Raw genomic sequence first — 21912 nt, forward strand, 5'->3', positions numbered from 1 at the left:
ACAGGATTGGAGGATCTGAGATATAGGGACAGCTTGAATAGATTGGGGCTTTTTTTCCCTGGAGTGTTTGGAGGCTGAGGAATGAACTTTATGGAGGTTGATCAGATCATGAGGGGCATGGATCGGATAAATAGACAGCCTTTTCCCTGGGGTGGGGGGAGTCCAGAACTAGAAGGCGTAGGTTTAGGGTGAGAGGGGAAAGATATAAAATGGACTCAAGGTGCCTTTTCACTCAAAGGGTGGGGTAGTGCCAAAGGAAGTGGTGAAGGCTAGTACAATTGCAACATTTTAAAAGGCATTTGAATGGGTATATGAATAGGAAGGGTTTAGAGGGATATGGGCCAGGTGCTGGCTGGTGGGACTAGATTGGGTTGGGATATCTGGTTGGCATGGATGAGTTGGACCGAAGGGTCTGTTTCTGTGCTGTAGATCTCTGACTCTAAATGGGGACAGCACAGTGGCTCAGTAGTTAGTATTGCCTCACAGCACCGGGAGCCTGGGTTTGATTCCAGCCTCTGGTGACTGCGTGGAGTTTGCACATTCTCCCAGTGTCTGTGTGGGTTTACTCTGGGTGCTCTGGTTTTCTCCCACAGTCCAATAATGTGCAGATTAGGTGAATTGGCCATGCTAAACTGCCCATTGTGTTCAGGGATGTCTAGGTTAGGTGTACTAGTCAGGGAATGGGTCTGGGTGGGTTACTCTTAGGAGGGTTGGTGTGGAGTTGTTGAGCCAAAGGGCCTGTTTCCACACTGTTGGGATTCTGATTCTAAGAGGGAAAACCAACACTTTGTATTGTGAGAGTGCAGAGTACTGATTGGGTGCATTCTCTATTACAATGCATTTACCAATGCTGCTAAAAGCCATACCTGAACCAACCTGTATAATGAACTTGCAGTGAAATATCACCAAGCGTTGTGTGAACAAAAAATATCCTGAGCATAGGAGAATTGCAAACCATTAGAAAAACCAAATTTAAGAACTAGAATAAGTTAGATTACAAGGATCTGGGTGTCCTCTTAAACAAGTCACCAAATTAGCCTGCAGTGAATAGTTAGGAATGCAAATTAAATATTCCCTCTTTCAATGGGATAGGATACAAAAGTAGGGAATTGCTGTCTGTACTAGATGGAAGTGTAAAACTTGTTTTTTTTCCCCCACTTGAAGTGGGACATTTTTTGCATTGCAGGTAGGTCAGAGAAGACTCACTGGGTTAATTCCTGGGAATGAAATGTTTGCTTTTTATTTGAATGGTCAGCCTTTGCTCATCTTTGTTTAGCAGAATCCAATGTGTGAGAACCTTGTTGAAACAGTACAAAAGGAAAGGGGTTCCTGTGTGGTGGAAGTTTTAATTGGAGGTTGCTCACATGGTTTTAGGAGGGGCTGTGTAACTGTCACAACTGAGATTTTATGCAATTGATGCATGGCCGTAATGAGTCAACAATTCATGTTCCACTTAACCGCACAGTGACTCACTGGTTAGCACTGCTGCCTCACAGCACCAGAGACCCAGGTTCGATTCCAGCCTCCGGCAACTGTCTGTCTGTGTGGAGTTTGCACATTCTCCTTGTCTGTGTGGGTTTTCTCCAGGTGCTCCGGTTTCCTCCCACAGTCCAAAGATGTACTGGTCAGGTGAAATGGCTGTGCTAAATTGCCTAATAAGTGTTCGGTGCATTAGTCAGAGGGAAATGAGTCTGGATGGGTTACTTTTCGGCTTGTTGGACCGTAGGGCTTGTTTCCACACTGTGTAGGGACTCTAATCTAATCTGCGCAACAGGTTTGAGTAAATGCTGAGAGGATCCTTCAGGAATCCACAACCGAAGAGGGACAGGATGAGAATTGGGACTTTGATTTGAAACTGTTATGTTATTTCTTTTCCAAGTCCTTTCACCATTTGAACAAGGGACTTGAGAGTTGGGAGGAGTGGAGGAATGTTAGATGTGGAGCTAGAGCCAGGAGGGGTAAATTGGTTATGATTTGCCCCAAATGTGTGTGGAGTGGGCCTAAGTTGGAAGCAGTGTGTGGAAGGGGAAACAGCTGGAATGGTTTAAATGGGATTTACTGCAATCTGTCTTGTGTCAACAGTGAAAGAAAAGCAGCTTGCTTCAGTCAAACAACCTGCAGAAAATTATCCTTCAGGCCATATGCTCAAAATTCTGATCTGTATTTAAAAGAAACTCTAATGGCAGGTCAATCACAGCAGCAGGTTTGCTGTGAAGTTGGATGAGGTGGGTTCATCAACCAATGTGCAGTCAATATTTTCAAGTTCAGTCAGAGAATTATAGTACATCCTGCACCATAAGTAACTTTGTTTAGCAAATACTAACCTCCATTTAAATTTTCTTTTTGACCTGCGCGTGCATGTGCTCATCAGGAATCCTGGATGGGTGGTAATAATTTTGCAACAATCTTTTTATAAAATTATTGACCTGATGACTTTGCAGTTAAGTATTTCTTGGAGTGGAACAAATGTTGTACTTCTCCCTTTAGCCCTACCCTCTCAGATTTGGATATAATTTGTTAGTCATCAATGCCATTCTGTTAGGCTGGCCTCTATCCTTCCTGCAATAAATTTGCAATACTGAAGGCTGCTGATGCTTTTTTTTTGAGCCAGAATTCGTGGTAATTATGGGTTGTCACTGAGGGCAAAGCAACTTTCAGGGGGCAGGTGGGGTAGTCAAATACTTAAGTGACAACTAAACACAGTCTGTTTCCCTGTGGGTTGAATTCAGAGCCAAATAATGGAGCCTCTCCATTCTGTCGCCACTAAAGTATGAGGGAGGTGTTGGTAAATAATTGACCATTTTCTCTCCGCTCCTATTGCCCAACAGCTGAATATTGAGTGGGATAACTTCCTCTTCCCCCACAGAGTCCACTTGAGAAGGAATCCTTTTGCTTAACTGGGGCAATCCATTATTGTAGCCAATTATTTATCTCTTTAATTCCTCCCTTCTGCATTTTATGGTGCTGAAATGGAACATTTTAAACTGTTGTTCAAGGTTTTGATATTGAGGTTCTGCCCTTTGGAAAGCAGAAGCTGTTAGTTGTTGAGCAGTTCATTAGTGCCCTAACTCTGACCAGTCTCTGCCCTGTGGGTATGAAAGGAGTAGGAAGACCAAGCTCCAACATTGCGTACACCATTCTCAACTCCATTCTTAAAATGAGATGCATCCACCTACTCTGTCTCTGTACTGTCTGTGTTGCAAACAGACTAGAAATCAGATCGGAAGCAACCAGCAATCTTGAAGGAATGTGGCGTGTAGAAACCAGAGGTCTCCTTGTGTAACTATTCCAAAAATTCAATTGACATTTTTTCTCCTTGGCAATTTCTGCCCACGTTGTCAATGATTCATGTTCTTCAAGCATCTAAGCAGAATGTCCATGCAATTGTTTTTTATATTGGTTGGCTCTTTCTCATCTGAAAAATGAGGACTAATGACTGAGGGCAGGTCTAGGTAGTATTTATAATTTGTCTCTTATAGATTGTCTAATATATTGGATTTCTCCAGCTTCCTCATTTCCCCTCTTCTTCCCCCCCCCCCCCCCCCCCCCCACCTTGTCTCAGTCCCAACCCTCGAACTCAGCACCACCTTCCTAACCTGCAATCTTCTTCCTGACCTCGCTGCCACCACCCCCACTCCGGCCTATCACCCTCACCTTAACCTCCTTCCACCTATCACATTTCCAACACCTCTTCCCCCAAGTCCCTCCTCCCTACCTTTTTATCTTAGCCTGCTTGGCACACATTCCTGAAGAAGGGCTCATGCATGAAACGTAGATTTTCCTGTTCCTTGGATGCTGCCTGACCTGCGCTTTTCCAGCAACACATTTTCAGCTCTGATCTCCAGCATCTGCAGTCCTCACTTTCTCCTAATATATTATCACCCAGGGATTTCCCATATTGAAGCACAGCCAAAACCCTTTATTTTGTCTAAATTCAGTTCCTGATCCACAATACACAAGTGACTAGATTTCTTTCAATTGCAAAGTCTTGCCCAAATTGACCAGCTTATCCTTGCGTGGAACTGGTTAATTTGTATTCGATTGTATTGAGATTGTTGTAGAAGTGATGCCTTGGGTGACTGCAAAAAGGTCACTTGATTCTGATGCACAAATTAACAATCTCTTTACCCTTATCAGTTTAAATATTACTCCATTTTAAAAACCCTGTTCAAAAGGGGGAGTAAAATGAATTTGTTTGTTCCCCACCCCCAACCAAGACAAGAACATTTTCCTCTTTTTGAAGTAGGCTAGGATGTGTCATTCAGGTGCTTGAGTTTTGGACATTTTAAGGTTTATATTGGTTTATTAACATCAGCTTCAGAAGGCAAAGAACATGCACACTGGTAAGGAAACCAGACAAGACAGATTTGTGTTTGTCCTAAACATATAACCGAAGACATGAAATATCAGTTTGATTTGCAACTACTTAGCTGTCACTGTTCAGCTAATTTCTAGTGAAATGGGCCCTGTAATGTTCCTCCTTGCAGCCTAAATGTAGACTTCCTTCCAGTGAACCCCGATCTAAAAAGAGAGGGTCTGCCGACCCAGTCTGGAATTCTGCTTTCCCTCTGGAGGTCAAACAAATGCTGACTTGGACTCGGGCCCTCGTCAAGTGGATGACAATCTTGGTTTGGCTAACAAGAATGTTAAGCTAGTTTGTAGATTTGAAGATGATTGGGCAGGCATTCTGGTGACAAAGCATTCGTACTCACTTTTGTTTTGGCATCATGACCATTGATATTTTCCTCCCTTTTTTTTTGTCCAGAGCTGACAGCTCCTGTCCAAGCCTTTGGTCACCTTTTAGCTGGAATGATTTAGCAATGCCAGAGGATCAGAAGCTGCTTACAATAGGATTGTCATCAGCTTTAGCTGCTTTTAAATCCAACAATCTATCTTTTTGTTAAAAAGAAACAGAATTTAATTCCAAATGTAGTGAATAGAGCTTCATTTGGGATTGCTCTCCATGCACACAGTGAGAGAATTAGGCTTCATGTCACTATTTGTACTGCTTGACCTTGTCTGGAATTTTTCATTTTTGTCTGAATAGTGCTTCAATTGCACCTTCACTGCTGTATTGAAGAGCCCAACGTTTTCAAAAATATTTGACTTTCTCCTTGCTGTATAAATAAATATGTCAGGTTGTCTGCCAGTTGGTGGATGGAAACCCCTTGTATTGATGTGCCAGCTACAGTTTCAATCACTTATCCTCTCCACTCTAAGACACTTGGCAGTGGGTTCAAGCTTCACTCCAAGGACTCTGTGGTATTTTCCCAGGTGACCATTCCTGGTACCTTGAAATATTTGCCACCTCTTTCTTAATGCAACATACTGAGTTGTGAGAGGGTGTTTTTGCCAATGCTTCATCTTGGGCCTATGAGGTTAATGTAGATGACACATCACCATTTGAGCAGTCACAATTAAGACACTGTTCTTGGGTAACAAAGACATGTTATTGCATAGTAGCAATAAGTAAGCTACACTGTTCAGGAGTAACTAGTGGGTATTGTGTTGAGCTGGTGTAGATGCATCTTCAAAACTAGAGCAGAGCTCCTTGTCTGCACCCTCCAGACTAAATTAGTAAAATTCTGACTGCAGAAAGAGGTTGTTCAACCCATCAAGTCTAAACTGACCCTCCAGGCATCCCCCTCAAACCAGCCCCTATTCTATCCCTGCAATTAGCATGGTCAATTCACCTTACCTGTACATTTGGACTGTGGGAGGAAACATGGAGCAGACATGGAAAGAATGTGTGGAGTTTGCACACAGTCACCCAAGGCAGGAATTGAACACTTCTCTGATGCTGTGGAGGAATAGGGCTATTCACTGTGCCACCATGTTGCTCTATTGACTGACTAACATCAGTTGAATGGTTTAATGCAACATTAACCTCTTCAGAACCAATATTACTGATTTTATATAGCAATTTTAAGTTAATCAGTCAAGTATTGCATTATTAAACAGCAACCCCATCTCCCAGCTTTCTTCCTATAAAAGAGCTCACAGTGCTACATTTTTTTGAAGAGGTTATTCTGTTGATTATTTAGATATGGACCAAATAACCATAAATAAATTACCAGCTGTATCATATTTCTGTCTGTGGAAGCTTCCAGTGTATGAATTGGTTGCCAGATTTCCTGTACTGTGACAGGAGCTACCCTTTGAATGTGTTCCATTGGCTGTAAAGTGCTTTGAGACTGTTGTATGGTTGTGAAAGGGAGGTGGTGGCAAAGTGAAAATATCACAGGCCTCACAATCCAGAACCTCACGGTAGTACTCTGGGAATGTGGGTTCGATTATTGTCATGGCAGATAGTGAAATTTGGATGAAAAATCTGGAATAATCACTGGTTGTCACTTAAGCTCCTTTTTATTTAGTGAAGAGAATCTAACGTTCTTATCTGCTCTGTACCCACTGCAATGTGGTAAGTTTTTAACAATCCTCTGGGCAACTTGGGATTGCCAATAAATGGTAGCCTTGGCCTAGATCCTGTGGACGTTTTAACTTAAAATGAAGTACTCCACTAATTATTTGGCACTAAAGTAAATGTAAAAACAATGGAATATGGAATTGGATAGTTGTTTGTTTTTCATCTGTAGTGCTTGGACATGCTTCTCCTCCAACCCATAATACTGAAGTCAGTTTAAATGTAATGACAGGGAGCCAGGCAGACACTGAACCAAATCTGTCTTTTTCCCTTTATTTAGAACACAGGTAAAATTTAAAACCTTAAAACCATCAGTTGATTCCAATGGTTTTTGACTGAACTTTTTGAGTAATCAAACTTTACAAATATCAAATCTTTACCACTGAGTTGTAGCTTAAAGTACTTGACAATGTACTCGCAATATAGTAACTTCAGCAAAGATAAAGGAATTTTATCTTTGATTTTAAACATAATAAATACTAGTCTCTCAAGACAAACAGTTAGTTAATTAAATTTGTTTCCATACAGTATGGAAACAGGCCCTCTGGCCCAAGTCCACACCTACCATCCAAAGAGTAACCCACCCTGACCCATTTCCCCTACCCTATATTTACCCCTGTCTAAGGCACCTAACACTATAGGCAATTTAGCATGATCAATTCACCTGACCTGCACGTCTTTGGATTGTGGGAGGAAACCCACACACATGGGGAGAATATGCAGACTCCACACAGGCAGCTGCCTGACACTGGGATGGAATCCAGGTCCCTGTCCCTGTGAGGCAGTCGTGCTAACCACTGAGCCACCATGCCATCTTAATGAATAAGTTTTAAAAATAAACTACGGTCCAGCTTACTGGAGTGGTTTTCTGACACGGATTGTTTCTTGGTTGGTTTGCTTTAGAAGACTTTGATCAGGGCCACCTTTGCAGTTCATGCTGTTCATGACTTAATTGCTATTCCCCATTTCTATTAGTGAATAATGGGAGGTTAGACAGGGAGCTTTTAAATCTTCTTGCTGGAGTGTCAACAGCCAATCTCAAAAATCAGTGCAAAATCCAGTTCCAGGCTCTGGCCTCTCCCTGTCAGACTGACCGTCTGACCACAAGGTCCTAGCGATCATTCAACAATTTTTATTTTGAAAAAAAACTGGATGCAGGCGATCCAAAACAAAAAAAATAATTTGCTGGTGAAGCTCTGCAAATTTTGGCTGTGTTTGTGGTGAGAAAACAGTTAACAGTCATGCTGGAGTCCAAGTGTCTGTAGAGCATGTCTAATTAACTAATTTGCAGTTAACCTTCAGGCCAGGCTCATCAGTCACCAGCTCATTTGTTCCTTTTTATTTTAAACCACTTAATGCCCACAATCCAAAAGTTGCCTTTAGTTTGCAGGTCACAGCTCCCAATCAAAAATTATTCCCAAAGAAAAATCAAAGTGTTCTGACTTTGCAGCAATATGTTGTTAATCATTGCGTAATCAAAATCTGTGTAGCCATTTAATGGAAGCTAGTAGAGTATAATATTTTGAAAAGAGATGAGTGGTTGGGTGGACAAAGGCTCTAATTTGCCACCTTTCCCTTGAGTCTATATGTTGAACTGTGCTATTACAAAGGGATGTATCTAGGAAAGTTAACTTGTCTTTGTATGGCAGTGTGCACTATTTCAGTCCATGCTTCAGTCTTCAACCCTTGCAGTTGGAGAGCAGTGGAAAAGGCATCGTTTGAGCCAGAGACTTGTCATATACAGGGGTGCCTGGAATGTTTTACCAAGACTTTGGCCCGAGGGTCTGTGTGCTAGTCTGAAACTCTGGTACAGCAGGGCAGACTCATCCCCTGAGCATCCTGGCACAAACATTTAAAGATATTGTATTTTAATCTCTTAGTGCTCCCCTTGTCTGCTTAAAGGTCTCAAATTTTAGTCTGTGATAACTAAATTTTTCACGTTCAGATGTTGGGAACAAATGACAGCATGGATTTTTGTCCAGATCTCCCTTTTTAAAAATAAAACATTTTTTCTCTGGACCAGTAGTGCTGAACATTGAGTTGTTTTATATTGAGAGTTAATCTGGTCTTGAAGAAAATGAAACTCTGTTGTGAAATGTTTTGCAGATATCTCAGTGTCCCTTTTTGTCTGTCATCATTCATGAGATTACATTGGTTCAAGGCAAAGGTTTCTCACTGCCTTCTCAAGAATGGTTAGACACAGCATGTGATAAAGCGGTGCCCACTTTGAGAACTGGTATCTTTAAAAATTACCTGGTATTGAGAGTCTTTTCTTGACCACAGAGTCTGCCCTGATATTAAGAGGGAGCCTGGAATAAGAAATTTGAGCACAGTATTCTGATTCTATTTTTTACTTAAACTGTTGGCTTTTTAAAAGGCAATTTTCTTTTAGAGGATGGATCTGTTTTAATGTTGGCTGAAGCCATTCTATTTTGTTTTTTAGCGTCCCACAATGGTTTACCATCCTGAGTTTGAAAAGGCTGGCAAAGAGCCTGGCCTGCAGATCTGGAGAGTGGAGAATTTGGATCTAGTGGCTGTGCCCAGAAACCTGTATGGAGACTTCTTCACTGGAGATGCCTATCTTGTAATGCGCACCACTAAACAGCGATCTGGGGCCTTGCAGTATGATCTGCATTTCTGGCTGGGTGAGTAATTTTTTTGTGTGCATGTTCTGTTGCTTTATTTATTACAGTCAACACTTCAAGCTTCAGCGATGTCATTCGGTGGTGCCAAGTGCAGCGACTGGAAAGTCTGTGTTGAATCCTTCATGACAGATAACTCTGGGATGTACGTTAAGACTAGCCAATTCAGTCAGTGGCAGAGTGTTGTAAATTCTGACACTGTGGGCAAAGTTACTAGCAACTGAAATGGACTATGTCCTCCCCACCAGGTTCACATGTTGCATAAAATTCAAATTTTTTTTTACTCATTTAATGCATTAAATATCAACATGTTAATTTCCTGTGCGTACAGATTTCAGAAGCTTGCTTTACTCGATGGATATTGCATGGTTCCAGACTCCCCGGAGACCCCAGAAGTGGCCAGATTTGGGGTGTGTTCTGTTTGAGAGCAAAATGTAGCTTCCTGACATTTGCCCTCTAAAGGCCATTGCCTATTGAATAGGAGCAATATTCTGAAATGTTCAGAAGACCAGTCAATTTTTTTTGGTCTCAGCCCATCTTCCTCTTCAGAATCTTGTAGCAAGGTCCCATCTGAAATTGTTCCCTTTTTCCCCCCAAATGCTGATTTGGTGTTAACATTCAATCTTTTTCACCTGTACAATGATACAAGATTTGATCTCCTGTTACTTGATCTTTATGTGTAAAGTTTGTGCTGATTATGCACTTGTGCTGAACATTTTTACCCTGATTTCTCTCGAACGAGCCTTTGAAAGTGCAAGAGTCCCACACCACCTTCCACATATCATCAAATCCTCAGTGTATTCCTAATGGAATCTATAAAGCTTTTCTGCCTGGATTTTGGTGCTTTTTTAAATGGGATTCCTAGATTGTTGCATCGATGGGTGTAAAGCCATAGATGTTAATGCCAAACTGTCCTGGTGGAAAGTGACCAATACCTGAATGCTGGCAACTTTCCTCTGTTGCTGTGTCTCCCCATGCTCCTACACACTTTGGACAATCAAGCCCTCCCTCAATTGTCATTTCCCAGGTAGTTTGAGGCAAGTCGGAGCTGTACTTGAATTGAGACCTGAACAATCAAGTACATCTGGGTTTAGTGTCTTGGGCTTTTGAGTCCTGAGGGCTGGGTGTATGAAACCTAGTGTTTCCCTTTTGCAGCTCACACTCAGCAGAATGCCTTGAATGACAGCCCTTCAATTTATTTCTGGCTTTGTTCATCATTGTATTCCCCCTCCCTGTCCTCTCTTCTTTAAGGTCAGAAGTCACAAGGCACTCCATCACAGTCCAACAGGTTTAATTGAAGTCACAAGCTTTGGGAGCACTGCCCCTTCTTCACCTGACTAAGCTCGTCACTTCACCTGACAGAGCACTCTGAAAGCTCGTGATTTCAAATAAATCTGTTGGACTAAACCTGGCATTGTGTATCTTGTGACCTTGTCCACCCCAGTCCAACACTGGCACCTCCATAGTATCATTACTTTTTTTTTAATGTCAGTTACTGTTTCTCACCCAACTATAGTGTATATGTATCTCTGGGGATTACTTGAAGTGGGAATAGTGTTCTTTTGATGTGGTTGTAAAATTTATTGTTACCTTAAAACGATGTAATTTGCAAATGAGCTCCTGCTGGTTCATAGGGATTTTCATGTCTAATGTTCTGGTGATGGGTACAACAATTGCATGTAAAAACATCGGTCTGACACTGTACCGGGAAATAGAGAAGGCATGTCAGAAATGCAAGGTCACGGTGATCATGGGAGACTTCAGTATGCAGGTGGACTGGGTAAATAATGTTGCCAGTGGATCCAAAGAAAGGGAATTCTTGGAATGCTTACAGGATGGCTTTTTGGAACAGCTTGTCATGGAGCCCACAAGAGAGCAGGCTATTCTGGACCTAGTGCTATGTAATGAACCAGACTTTATAACAAATGTAAAAGTAAGGGAACACTTAGCAGTGATCGTAATATGGTAGAGTTCAGTCTGCAGTTTGAAAGAGAAGGGAAAATCTGATGTAATGATGTTACAGTTAAATAAAGGTAATTACAAGGGCATGAGAGAGGAACTGACAAAAATAGACTGGAAGCAGAGCCTAGCAGGGAAGACAGTAGAGCAAAAATGGCAGGGTTTGTGGGTAAAATTGAGGACACTGTACAGAGGTTCATCCCCTAGAAGAGAGAGATTATCCGGGGAGGGATTAGACAGCCATGGCTGACAAAGGAAGTCAGGAAATGTATCAAAGAAAAAGCAAGATCCTATAAAGTGGCCAAGAGCACTGGGAAATCAGAAGATTGGGGAGGCTACAAAAACAAACTGAGGATAACCGAGAAGTAAGAAAGGAGAGGATCAAATATGATGGTAGGCTAGCCAGTAATAGTAAAAGTTTCTTTCAATACATAAGAAACAAACAACAGGCAAAAGTAGACATTGGGCCACTTCAAACTGATGCTGGAAGCCTAGTGATAGGAGATAAGGAAATAGCTGGAGAACTTAATAAGGACTTTGCATCAGTCTTCATAGTGGAAGACATGAGTAATATCCCAACAATTAAAGGGAGTCAGGGGGCTTAGTTGAGTATGGTTGCCATTACAAAAGAGTGCTAGAAAAGCTAAAAGGTCTTAAAATTGATAAATCTCCTGGCCCTGATGGGCTACATCCTAGAGTTCTGAGGGAGGTGGTTGAGGAAATAGCGGAGATGTTGGTTGAGATCTTTCAAAAGTCACTGGAGTCAGGGCAAGTCCTGGATGATTGGAAGATCGCTGTTGTAACCCCCTTGTTCAAGAAAGGATCAAGACAAAAATGGAAAATTATAGGCCAATTAGCCTAACCTCAGTTGTTGGTAAAATTCTAGAATCCATCATTAAGGGTGAGGTTTCTAAATTCTTGGAAGGGCAGGGTTGGATTAGAACAAGTCAACATGGATTTAGTAAGGGGAGGTCGTGCCTGACAAACCTGTTGGAATTCTTTGAAGAGGTGACAAGTAGGTTAGACCAGGGAAACCCAGTGGATGTGGTCTACCTAGACTTCCAAAAGGCCTTTGATAAGGTGCCACACAGGATGCTGCTGAGCAAGGTGAGGGCCCATGGTGTTCGAGGTGAGCGACTGGGATGGATTGAGGATTGGCTGTCTGACAGAAGGCAGAGAGTTGGGATAAACGGTTATTTTTTGGAATGGCAAGCGGTGTCCCGCAGGGTTCAGTGTTGGGGCCGCAACTGTTCATATTGTATATTAATGATCTGGATGAAGGGACTAGGAGCATTCTAGTGAAGTTTGCCAATGATACATAGTTAGGTGTACAGGCAGGTAGTACTGAGCAAGTGGGGAGGCTGCAGAAGGATCTAGACAGTTTGGGAGCGTGGTCCAGGAAATGGTTGATGGAATTCAATGTGAGCAAATGCGAGGTCTTGCACTTTAGAAAAAAGAATACAAGCATGGACTACTTTCTAAACGGTGAGAAAATTCATAAAGCCAAAGTACAAAGGGATCTGGGAGTGCTAGTTGAGGTAAACGTGCAGGTTGAGTCCGTGATTAAGAAAGCGAATGCAATGTTGTCGTTTATCTCAAGAGGGTTGGAATATAAAAGCAATGATGTGCTACTGAGACTTTTTTAAGCTCTAGTTAGGCCCCATTTGGAGTACTGTCCAGTTTTGGTCCCCACACCTCAGGAAGGACATACTGGCACTGGAGCGTGTCTAGCAGAGATTCACACGGATGGGTAGGTCTAACATATGATGAACGGCTGAGGATCCTAGGATTGTATTCATTGGAGTTTGGAAGATTAAGGGGAGATCTAGTAGAAACTTACAAGGTAATACATAGCTTGGAGAGGGTGGACGCTAGGAAATTGTTTCCGTTAGGCAAGGAGACAAGGACCTGTGGGCACAGCCTTAGAATTAGAGGGGGTAAATTCAGAACAGAAATGCAGAGACATTTCTTCAGCCAGAGAGTGGTAGGCCTGTGGAGTTCATTGCCACAGAGTGCAGTGGAGGCTGGGATGCTGAATGTCTTCAAGGCAGAGATTGATAAATTCTTGATGTCACCCTTAATTCCTTGTGACGGGGAGAATGCGGGTAAGTGGAGTTGAAATGCCCATCAGCCATGATTGAATGGCGGAGTGGACTCGATGGGCCGAATGGCCTTACTTCCACTCCTATGTCTTATGGTCTAAGTCAGGTGATCCTCCTTAAGAATGTCTGCCCCTCTCCATCCATACCTCTCCCCAGCATCTGTTTTTTATTTTGTAATTTGGGATGTGCATCAATTCTGTGGTGAGAAATCTGATTTTAAGCCAATGCCTCCAGTGTATTCCATCTCCTCCACTTTTAAACACATGTGCATTTTAATTTGCTTTAACCATGTTATTTTCATTCATAATATCTTAACTTGATGCATTCTTAACATTCCTATCTTTTTTTAAATTCTTGCCTCCCTACTTGGTAGTAATGTATCTGTCTTGCCTTCTTATAGGCTATGCAATTTTCCTAGTGTTATGAAGATGTGGGTGTACTATACCTTGAGTTTAAAGCAACCTGACAGAGCCAAATGTTCTGAAAAGAAATATAATGTAACATTTGGTCAAACAACTCTATTAGCTGGTTTCTTGGAAATAGCAAAACGGATTCAAGTTAGGCAATCAGTTTAAATTATACCTCGCAAAATACCAAGCTCCAATCCCATTTGAATTGACTATATTGACAATCTTAGAAGCCAATGACGCAATCCAATGTTTTGAGGGTAGAAGACTGGGTAAAATTGAATAATTGAGAGGAGAACTACCAAACTCCAGCATTTAAAAAGACTGCCTGAAAAATAGCTCGCTTAAAAGGTACCTTTGATCAGTAACCTGGGAAACAGAAATCCCTAAGAAGAAGGAAAGAAGACAGGATTATAGAGAAAATGAAAGCTGTCTGGTTGTGAGAAGTTTTATTTTGTAAATCGTAATCGAGTTTATCGGACTAGTATTATAGACGGGAAGGTAACAGGTTAGAGTAAGGCAGTGTAAATAGTTGTTAGTTACTTATTCTGTTAATTTAAGAAATAAAGTTGTTAATTTTAACTTTACATAGCTCTTGGCGCCTCTGAGTTTCACAGATTACTGCATGGGATAAATCTTGTGGTGTTGCTTTTAAATTAAGCAGGAGGATTTACCCCATGTCATAACACTAGCTACATTCAGCTTTTATTTGTGGTTGTGTTCAATTCTTAGGCAAGCGTGGAATACATTACCAATCTCCTGTTTTTGACATCATCAGCACTAGCAAACTATTTTCAATGCTGAAGTGTTTAGCAATATAGGATTATATGGTACCAAAAGAGGCCATTTTTTGCCCCCACACCCTCCACCCCCAATCTGCAGATTCTCTGGAAGTTCAGTCAGGCTAGTTTGACTCTCTACTCTCGTTTTGTGCAAACTGTTTGTTTTCCAGGAGTATATGCAATTACTTTACAATCTGCTTCTACCAGTTTTTCAGGCAGCACGTCCCAAATCTCTCACTGCTTGTAACGACACTTGTTTTTTTTTAGAAGTGCAATGTTTTAAGTGGCTCATTGACAACAATTTGTTTGTTCATTTTGCTGTGTTAGCTATTCATGTTTAGAGTTAAAATCTCTAATATTTGAACAATAAGTCCTGAAGACATGGTTTACTTTGTTTTCTTCCCACCCCACCCCCAAGATGTGAGAATTTGTGTATTTATTTGGCAAAAATAGTAATGTTGCCCCAGTTATCCTTGGTACTAGGGAAAGCCACTTTTGTTTTAAGCTGGTATGTTCTCAGTCCTGACAGTTATGCTTCTCTTCATGCCTAGGTGATTCGTGTTCCCAAGATGAAAAGGGAGCTGCTGCCATCTTCACTATGCAGTTGGATGATTATCTTCAAGGTATACCTCATCAGTATAGAGAGATGCAGGGCTATGAGTCTACCATTTTTCTGGGCAACTTCAAGTCTGGCATCAAATACAAGGTAAATAAAAGGCTGTAATATGAGACAGGAGCTTGATTCAACAGTTTGCAGTGAACGAGTCCTGTGTTTTTCCTTGTTGGCTGTGGTACATGTTTCCTTGAACCAGTCTTAGCAAAAGACATGTTTCTGAAATCACGGATTGTTGATTACTTGTCCTGAATAGTTTATAAAAGGTTTTTTTAAGCTGTCTACCTTTTTGGCAGTAGAAAGTCTTTTTTTAAATGCCCAAAGCAATAAAGAAGCCAGAGAGCACCAGTGGAATCGATATAAATACCTAATACTCTTAAGCACGACTGTGAGTGCCAAGTGCTAAAGCACATCAGTGTTGGGTGAGCTTTCCCAGCTGGGGAGAGGCTGCTTGACATTGAAGTTATTCATTGGTGCAGTACAGGCCTCTGTTTGTTCCACATCTGAGCAATTGGATTTTTGATTTGAGACCTATTCTGTGTTGAACTGTCTGGGACCAGAATAATAATAGTCTCTTGTTTGCAGGATGGGGTGATGTTGATCTCTTCCTGACCTCTCGACAAATTTTAAGTGTTTGATCGGAGCCGACAGCTAAAAGGGATGAGACACAATAGATTCATCCTTTTTTTAAAAAAAAAATTTAAATACAGGGCAAATGTTAAAATGGCAGTTGAAGTGTTGGGGGAAAATAAATGGGAACAGGAATTGATTGTGTCAGAACTTGAGCAACAGCTTGTGGCTCTGCTCCATAGCCACAATAAACTAGCATTCTAATGCCACCATCCTAAGGAAGCGACCCAACACCAACCATAGTCCCAGCATCATGCCACGTGATCCCAGGGTTGGAAGAACATTTTTTTTTTTTCACTGAGACTCCACTCTTTTTCCACTCTCTCTCCACCCTCTCACCCACCCAGAGAGATTACTGGGCAAAGATTATAGTCTAGACAGGTTGGAGCTTCCCGTTAGTGGAGGGATCAAGGAGCAGGAGTGTAGATGTGAAGTAAGGAGACTTGAAGGGATGTGAGGAAGAAAAAAATTTGTTCTCATTTAGTGGATAGTGGGAATCTGGCACTCCTGCCATTTAAAGGTGGTACAGGCAAAAACCCTCAATGCTTTTAAGGTGATTTTGAGGCATAAAGGCTGGTTGCTGGGAAATGGGCATAAAATAATTAATTAGGTGTTTGGCTGACAGAGACTAGGCTGATAGAAAGAAAAGGCCTTTTTTGGCACACCTTTAGACCCCACACTCCCAACAGCCTCTGCCCCATGCTGTAGGGCTCTGATTCTAGTGCACCCCACTGGGCAAGTTTAGCTCTGTAGTTGGAGGTCTGTAAGTTGACCACCCACTGACTGGAATCTTTCATCCAAGAACCAAGTCCATACTGCTTTTGAATAATTTTGTCATTTATGTTAAAATAACTTCACATGCTTTCAATGTTATTTCTGTGTAACCTGATGACTTGTTTGTTCTATAAATATTTCCACTGCAGGCTGGAGGGGTGGCATCAGGCTTCTCCCATGTGGTGCCCAATGATGTAACAGTACAACGTCTGCTCCATCTGAATGGCCGCAGAACAGTGCGAGCATTGGAGGTCCCTCTGTCCTGGGACAGCTTCAACAAAGGAGACTGCTTCATCATTGACCTGGGCACAGTGAGTCATGCACCATTCTTAAAAAGTTTTGTAGACCACCAGAATAGGGTGGTTACTGAGCAGACATTGGATGTTTAGCTATTAAGCTAACAAGCCACTTAGTGAAATGTGACTGGCAGCCATTGAAGTATTATGATCGGTTGTTGGCTTAAAATGATCTGCTCGTTTTTGTTTTGGATGCACATCAAATGCTGTGCAGGGAGGTATTTGGATAAGACAATAAACCAGTGTACAAGCTGCCATAGTACTGCTTTCACCTGTGATCATGACTAACTGAGACATGAGAAATGTACTGATTTCTCTATTATGCCAGCTTTAATCCTGACTGCATTCCTCCCCGTTCCTGGATTTTTTTTTTAATCGTCTGAACAGTTCAGTTGGGAATTCTTTAACTTTTATTGCTTTTGAGTTGTGGTTTTAAGAGGTTTACATCCTGGTTTTGGAATATGCTGGATCTTCCATGCAGTTAATCAAGAGGTTATGATTATCTGTAACTCCATATTTGAGTTGAAGCTGCAAGCCAACTTTCCTTTTTGCCCAAGTGAATCGAATTGAATCCTTGCCTTGTCGGATAATGCTAGTGGAGCAGCAAGAAAGTTCAACCGGTTCTAGTCCCATTCCTCTAGTTGGTCACAGAAGAAACTTTCATATATATTAACAACCTTTTTTTTGAGCAAAGGGGAAATACTTGTGCCCATCTTTACGTAATATTGGAAGTGCTTTGATTCCTTGTTAAATAATGTCCTTTCTGTGATGGGTGGTTGCTGTGACTAAATGTTTGTTTAGAAGGAATTCAGATGTTTCACCAGTGAACCATATCAAAGGTCCCTAATTAGGTCACCTTTCCATATCATTGAATGACTCTCGTGAGTTAGTTATACAGTATGGAACAGACCCTTCCAACCAACCAGTTTATGCCGACCATAATCTCAAACTAAACTAGTCCCACCTGCCTGCTCCTGGCCCATAATCCTTCATTTCTTTTTCACGTACATTATCCAAATGTCACTTAAAGTTGTAACTGTACCTGTATCCAACGCTTTGGAAGTTCATTCCATATGTGTGTAAAGAAAACAGTCCCTCGTGTCTCTTTTAAATCATTTCTCCTCAGTGCCCCCAGTCTTTTTAAAAACCCCAACCTAGGGAAATTACACCTGTCTATACCCCTCATGATTTTAAGCCTCTAACATCATTTGTCAACTTCCTATGCTCCAATGAAAAAAAAGTCCCAAACTCATAAATTTATATTTTTTCCATTTCTACTTTTTTCTCCCCTGTATTGACTCTTGGGCCAAGTTGTATGTTTGACAACGCCATTTGTTCTGTTCTGTTCTCTTAAATTGCTTTGTTTCATTGCCCAGTCCATTTTCCAATACTGCTCCTGGGTTGTATTTCTTCTTGTGCTATATTTTAGACATGGGGATGAGTTTGGTTGCAAGATTAGTATAATTTTCTGAAGTAAACAAATACAACTAACAAGGTAGGATCTGCCCAACCTTTTTTCTTTGAAGTCCATTTGGTTTGTGCATGGAGGTGAGATCATTCCACCACTGCTTTTTGAGATTGTTTACCACTGAGAAAATTGATCAATCAAAAATTAGTTTTTCTTCCTTCTATCAGGAAAAGGAGTAAATGAAAAGCACTAGGAGTTTTTGTTTTAAACCTGATGCACCATCAAGAAATTGATTTGGACCTAGTACATTGCTTGTTTAATTCACTGCCTTGTATTTGTTTGAATGGGAGGATGACGGCCCATGGGTTACTCAGAGCTAGGACCAGGAGGGGAGGCTATTTAGCCACTTGATGCCCTCCACCATTCTATAAGGTCATGGCTGATCTGTTACCTCACACATTTTCTTTTAATCTCCTAGCTAACCAAAGCTGGTGCTAACATGTCTCCATTGCATCTATTTTGCTTTGTGGGTAAAGCAACAATCTCAAATGAGTCCTCACAGGAAGAGACATTGTCTTGATTGCTACCATTCAATAAAACTAACTATTTAAACAATTCTTACAAGGATGACGAGTTGACAGGACTGCACTCCCAAGTTCCCAAGATGACTTATCCCTATTGAAGCCAGTGTGTTATCAGACTGTTAGAGTTTGCATTAAACCTTACTCATTAGCCCTCCTTTCAGCACAATATTGACATCCGCCTGCATGCTGGTAACCTTCCCATATCTTGGCCAAAGTGCCATTTGTTTTCACTTGTGTTTTTTGACCATGGTTTGTATTGTGGCTGTGTCTAACTCCTCCCGGCAGTGGAGGTCGTGGAGTAAATCTGAAATCCTAGCTGATCTTCACCACAAGAAGTTCACCTTTCATCCTTTTGTGAATCCACTGTGAGCAGGTTCCCAGTGAAAGCTGTTTGTAAGCCTCATGGAACCACAGCCTCCACATTGGGTTCCAAATGCAGCGAGTGAAGGTCTGTGAAGTGATTATTAGAATCTAAGTTAGGAGGAAACCTCTTGTTTGTTTGTTTGTTTGGAATAATGTACCAAGTGCACCAACAGCAACATTCACTTGAAGCTGCTCAAAATACAACAGGTCACGCTGGGAGAAATCCAGTTTAGGGCAAACTTTGAAGCTTTCATCGTCCCTGACATGCTGTTATGAATACCACTTCTTTCTGTACCTAAAGAAACCAAGGCCTTGGCAATCTGCTTGCTAGCAATTAAACACAAATGGCAGCAAGCAAAGTGCAAAGGAGGAGATCAGGCTCTAACCTGACTCAGTGTTAATCTCTCCAAAGGGAGGTCAGTTTACCCAGCCTCGAACAGAGGATGTCATGAAGCAATTACGTTCATCAGTTTATGCAATTGCATCAGTTTGTGATTCTACACTATATCGCACATCTTGTCTTTTTTTTTTCAGGAAATCTTTCAGTGGTGTGGCTCAAAGTGCAATAGATTTGAAAGGTTAAAGGCCTCATACATTGCTAAGGGTATCCGTGACAACGAGAGAAGTGGCCGTGCCAAGCTGCATGTGTTGGAGGAAGGAATGGAGCCTGATAGGTTGATTGAGGTGAGGCTGGGGAGGTTAGTGATGCCACACATTTTCCATTAAAGAAAGTGAATTTAAAATGCTGCAATGACAGGATTGATGTGTGAAGAATGATTGAATGACTGGACTTTTTTTTTAAAAAAATGTAGGATAGACACTTGCTGGAGTTGTAAGGGGAATCTCAAACTGCTGAAATTCTGATAGGGCTAGATGCAGTAAATACAGGAAGGATGTTTCTGATGACTAGGGAGTAAAGAACCGGGAGTCCTAATCTAATGCATGAGCTCACTTTTGGCTAAGATGAGGGGAAACGTCCTCCCCTAGAGACTGGTGAGCCTGTGGATTTCTCTGCCAAAGCTGTAACATCGAATATTTTGGTTTTCAAGAAGGAATTTGATCGTGCTAAAGGGATGAGAGCATGGGGAGAAAGTGGGAAATGGAGGATTCTCCGTTGGATGATTGGCATCAATCATGTTGAATGGCACAGCAGGTTGGCAAGGTTGAATGGCCTGCTGTACCTCATGTTTTGAAGTTGTCTTGTTGGGACCTGTCAAAAGCCATTTACTCTTAGCCGAGAACAATAAGTCTGTTCACAAATTCTATTTTAGTTATTCCTTGACATTTGGTGAGCCAATAAAATCCCTTTTGTAAAATGGAGTTTTAGGGAGAAATTTTGCTGGATGAGACCTTGGGCACTGTTTGCTCTGATAATTGAAGTATTTGAGGTAATGAGAAACGTTGAGTAGTACAATGTATTATTGACTTTCTGCAGCATCTGTTGACCGATACAGTCAATGGAAGGACCCTTAGAAACATTAGCAGCTGTTCTTCCACCCAGGTGGTCCTTCTACTCATTTCTTAGTCTGTCCAACTCCTTTATTTTCCCCTCGTGTCTGTCTCTACATAGTCATTCCCCAAACATGTTCAGTGTATATTCCAATCTTTTCCCAGGTACAGTCTGTTCTAAAAAGTCACTGGAACTAAAATGCTAACTGTTTTCTCTAATCAAAAGCTGCCAGACCTGCTGAGCTTTTGCAGCAAATTGGTGATTTTTATTTCTCATTTGCAGCATCTGCAGTTCTTTTTCGGCTTTAGAAACATTGTACAGAGGGATCTTGGAATGCAAGTCCAGAGGTCTCTGAAAATGGCAACACAAGTAAATAAAAGTGGTGTATGGCATGCTTGCCTTCATCGGTCAGGGCATTAAGTGTGCAGTTAGCAAGTCATGTCACCTAACTGAAGTTTTATACCGCTGCAACATTGGCACGATATTCAAATCTATATAGGAAGGGTGTGGAGGCTTTGGAGAGAGTGCACAAGAGTTTTAACAGGAAGTTGCCTGGATTGGAGTGCATTAGCTATAAGGGGAGGTTAGACAAACTTAGATTGTTTTCACTTGAACATCAGAATCAGAGGGATGATCTGATAATGTATAACGTTGAGGTGGTGTTAGGATTGGATAGTCGGGGACTCTTTCCCTGGCTAGAAATACCAAATACTAAGAGGCATAGGTGAGGGATAGGTAAGAGTTTTTTTTAAAAGATGCGTAAGGTAAGTGTTGTCTTTTTGTGGTAGGTTCCCAGATTGCACTGCTAGGGGAGGTGGGTAGCAGTAGATAGGAACAGTCAAGTGTATGTGCCTGTCTAAATGTCACATGAACAGGCAGGGAATAGAGGGATACAGACCAGGTGCAGGGTTAGTTTAGATTGGCATCATGGTCAGCATGGACTTGGTGGGCTGAATGGCCTCTTCCTGTGTTGTATTGCTCTGTTCTGTTGTACCTATTTTGAGTTTTGCATCTGGTTACTGACTTCATTGCTTCATTTTTAGGTTCTTGGACCAAAGCCAGATCTGCCAGAAGGAACTTGTGATGATATTAAAATTGATGCATCCAACAGGAAACTGGCTAAATTGTACAAGGTACAAATTATAACCATTCCAAATCATGTTTATTCAAAATGGAGTCCAGCATGTAGACTTAAATCCAGCCTGGCTGATTCACTTTTCCTCTTCAGAAGGAAAAGGAAATGACATCTTGTTCTTCCCAATTTCCAAGACGTAGAGGTGGTGTTAGGGTTGGATAGCGGTACACTCGTAAGAAACACTTGACACAATTGCATAGGGCTTTCTCAGTGACTCCACACCTGGTGCACAGTGCTTCATATTTACAGGAGGATGCACTGCACGGAGGAGGTACAGAAGAATCATCAGATTTAGTCCTGGGTCAAGTGGGTCATCGTGTGGCAGGTTGTGTAAATGGGGCTG

At 41.6% G+C, this 21912-nt stretch overlaps 1 protein-coding gene across 2 annotated transcripts in view; it reads left to right on the top strand.

Moving 5' to 3' along the window:
* LOC140469522 (gelsolin-like) overlaps window positions 1-21912 on the top strand; it is a 78323-nt gene that overhangs the window by 20025 nt on the left and 36386 nt on the right. For both annotated transcript variants that reach the window (XM_072566118.1, XM_072566119.1), the window contains exons 2-6: window positions 8868-9069; window positions 14868-15022; window positions 16483-16644; window positions 19519-19668; window positions 21478-21567. In XM_072566118.1, coding sequence (XP_072422219.1) covers window positions 8877-9069; window positions 14868-15022; window positions 16483-16644; window positions 19519-19668; window positions 21478-21567 — 750 coding nt within the window. In that variant the 5' untranslated portion in view covers window positions 8868-8876. The remainder of the gene's footprint in view (window positions 1-8867; window positions 9070-14867; window positions 15023-16482; window positions 16645-19518; window positions 19669-21477; window positions 21568-21912) is intronic.

Source organism: Chiloscyllium punctatum, chromosome 49, assembly GCF_047496795.1.
Source record: "Chiloscyllium punctatum isolate Juve2018m chromosome 49, sChiPun1.3, whole genome shotgun sequence".
Lineage (NCBI taxonomy): Eukaryota > Metazoa > Chordata > Chondrichthyes > Orectolobiformes > Hemiscylliidae > Chiloscyllium > Chiloscyllium punctatum.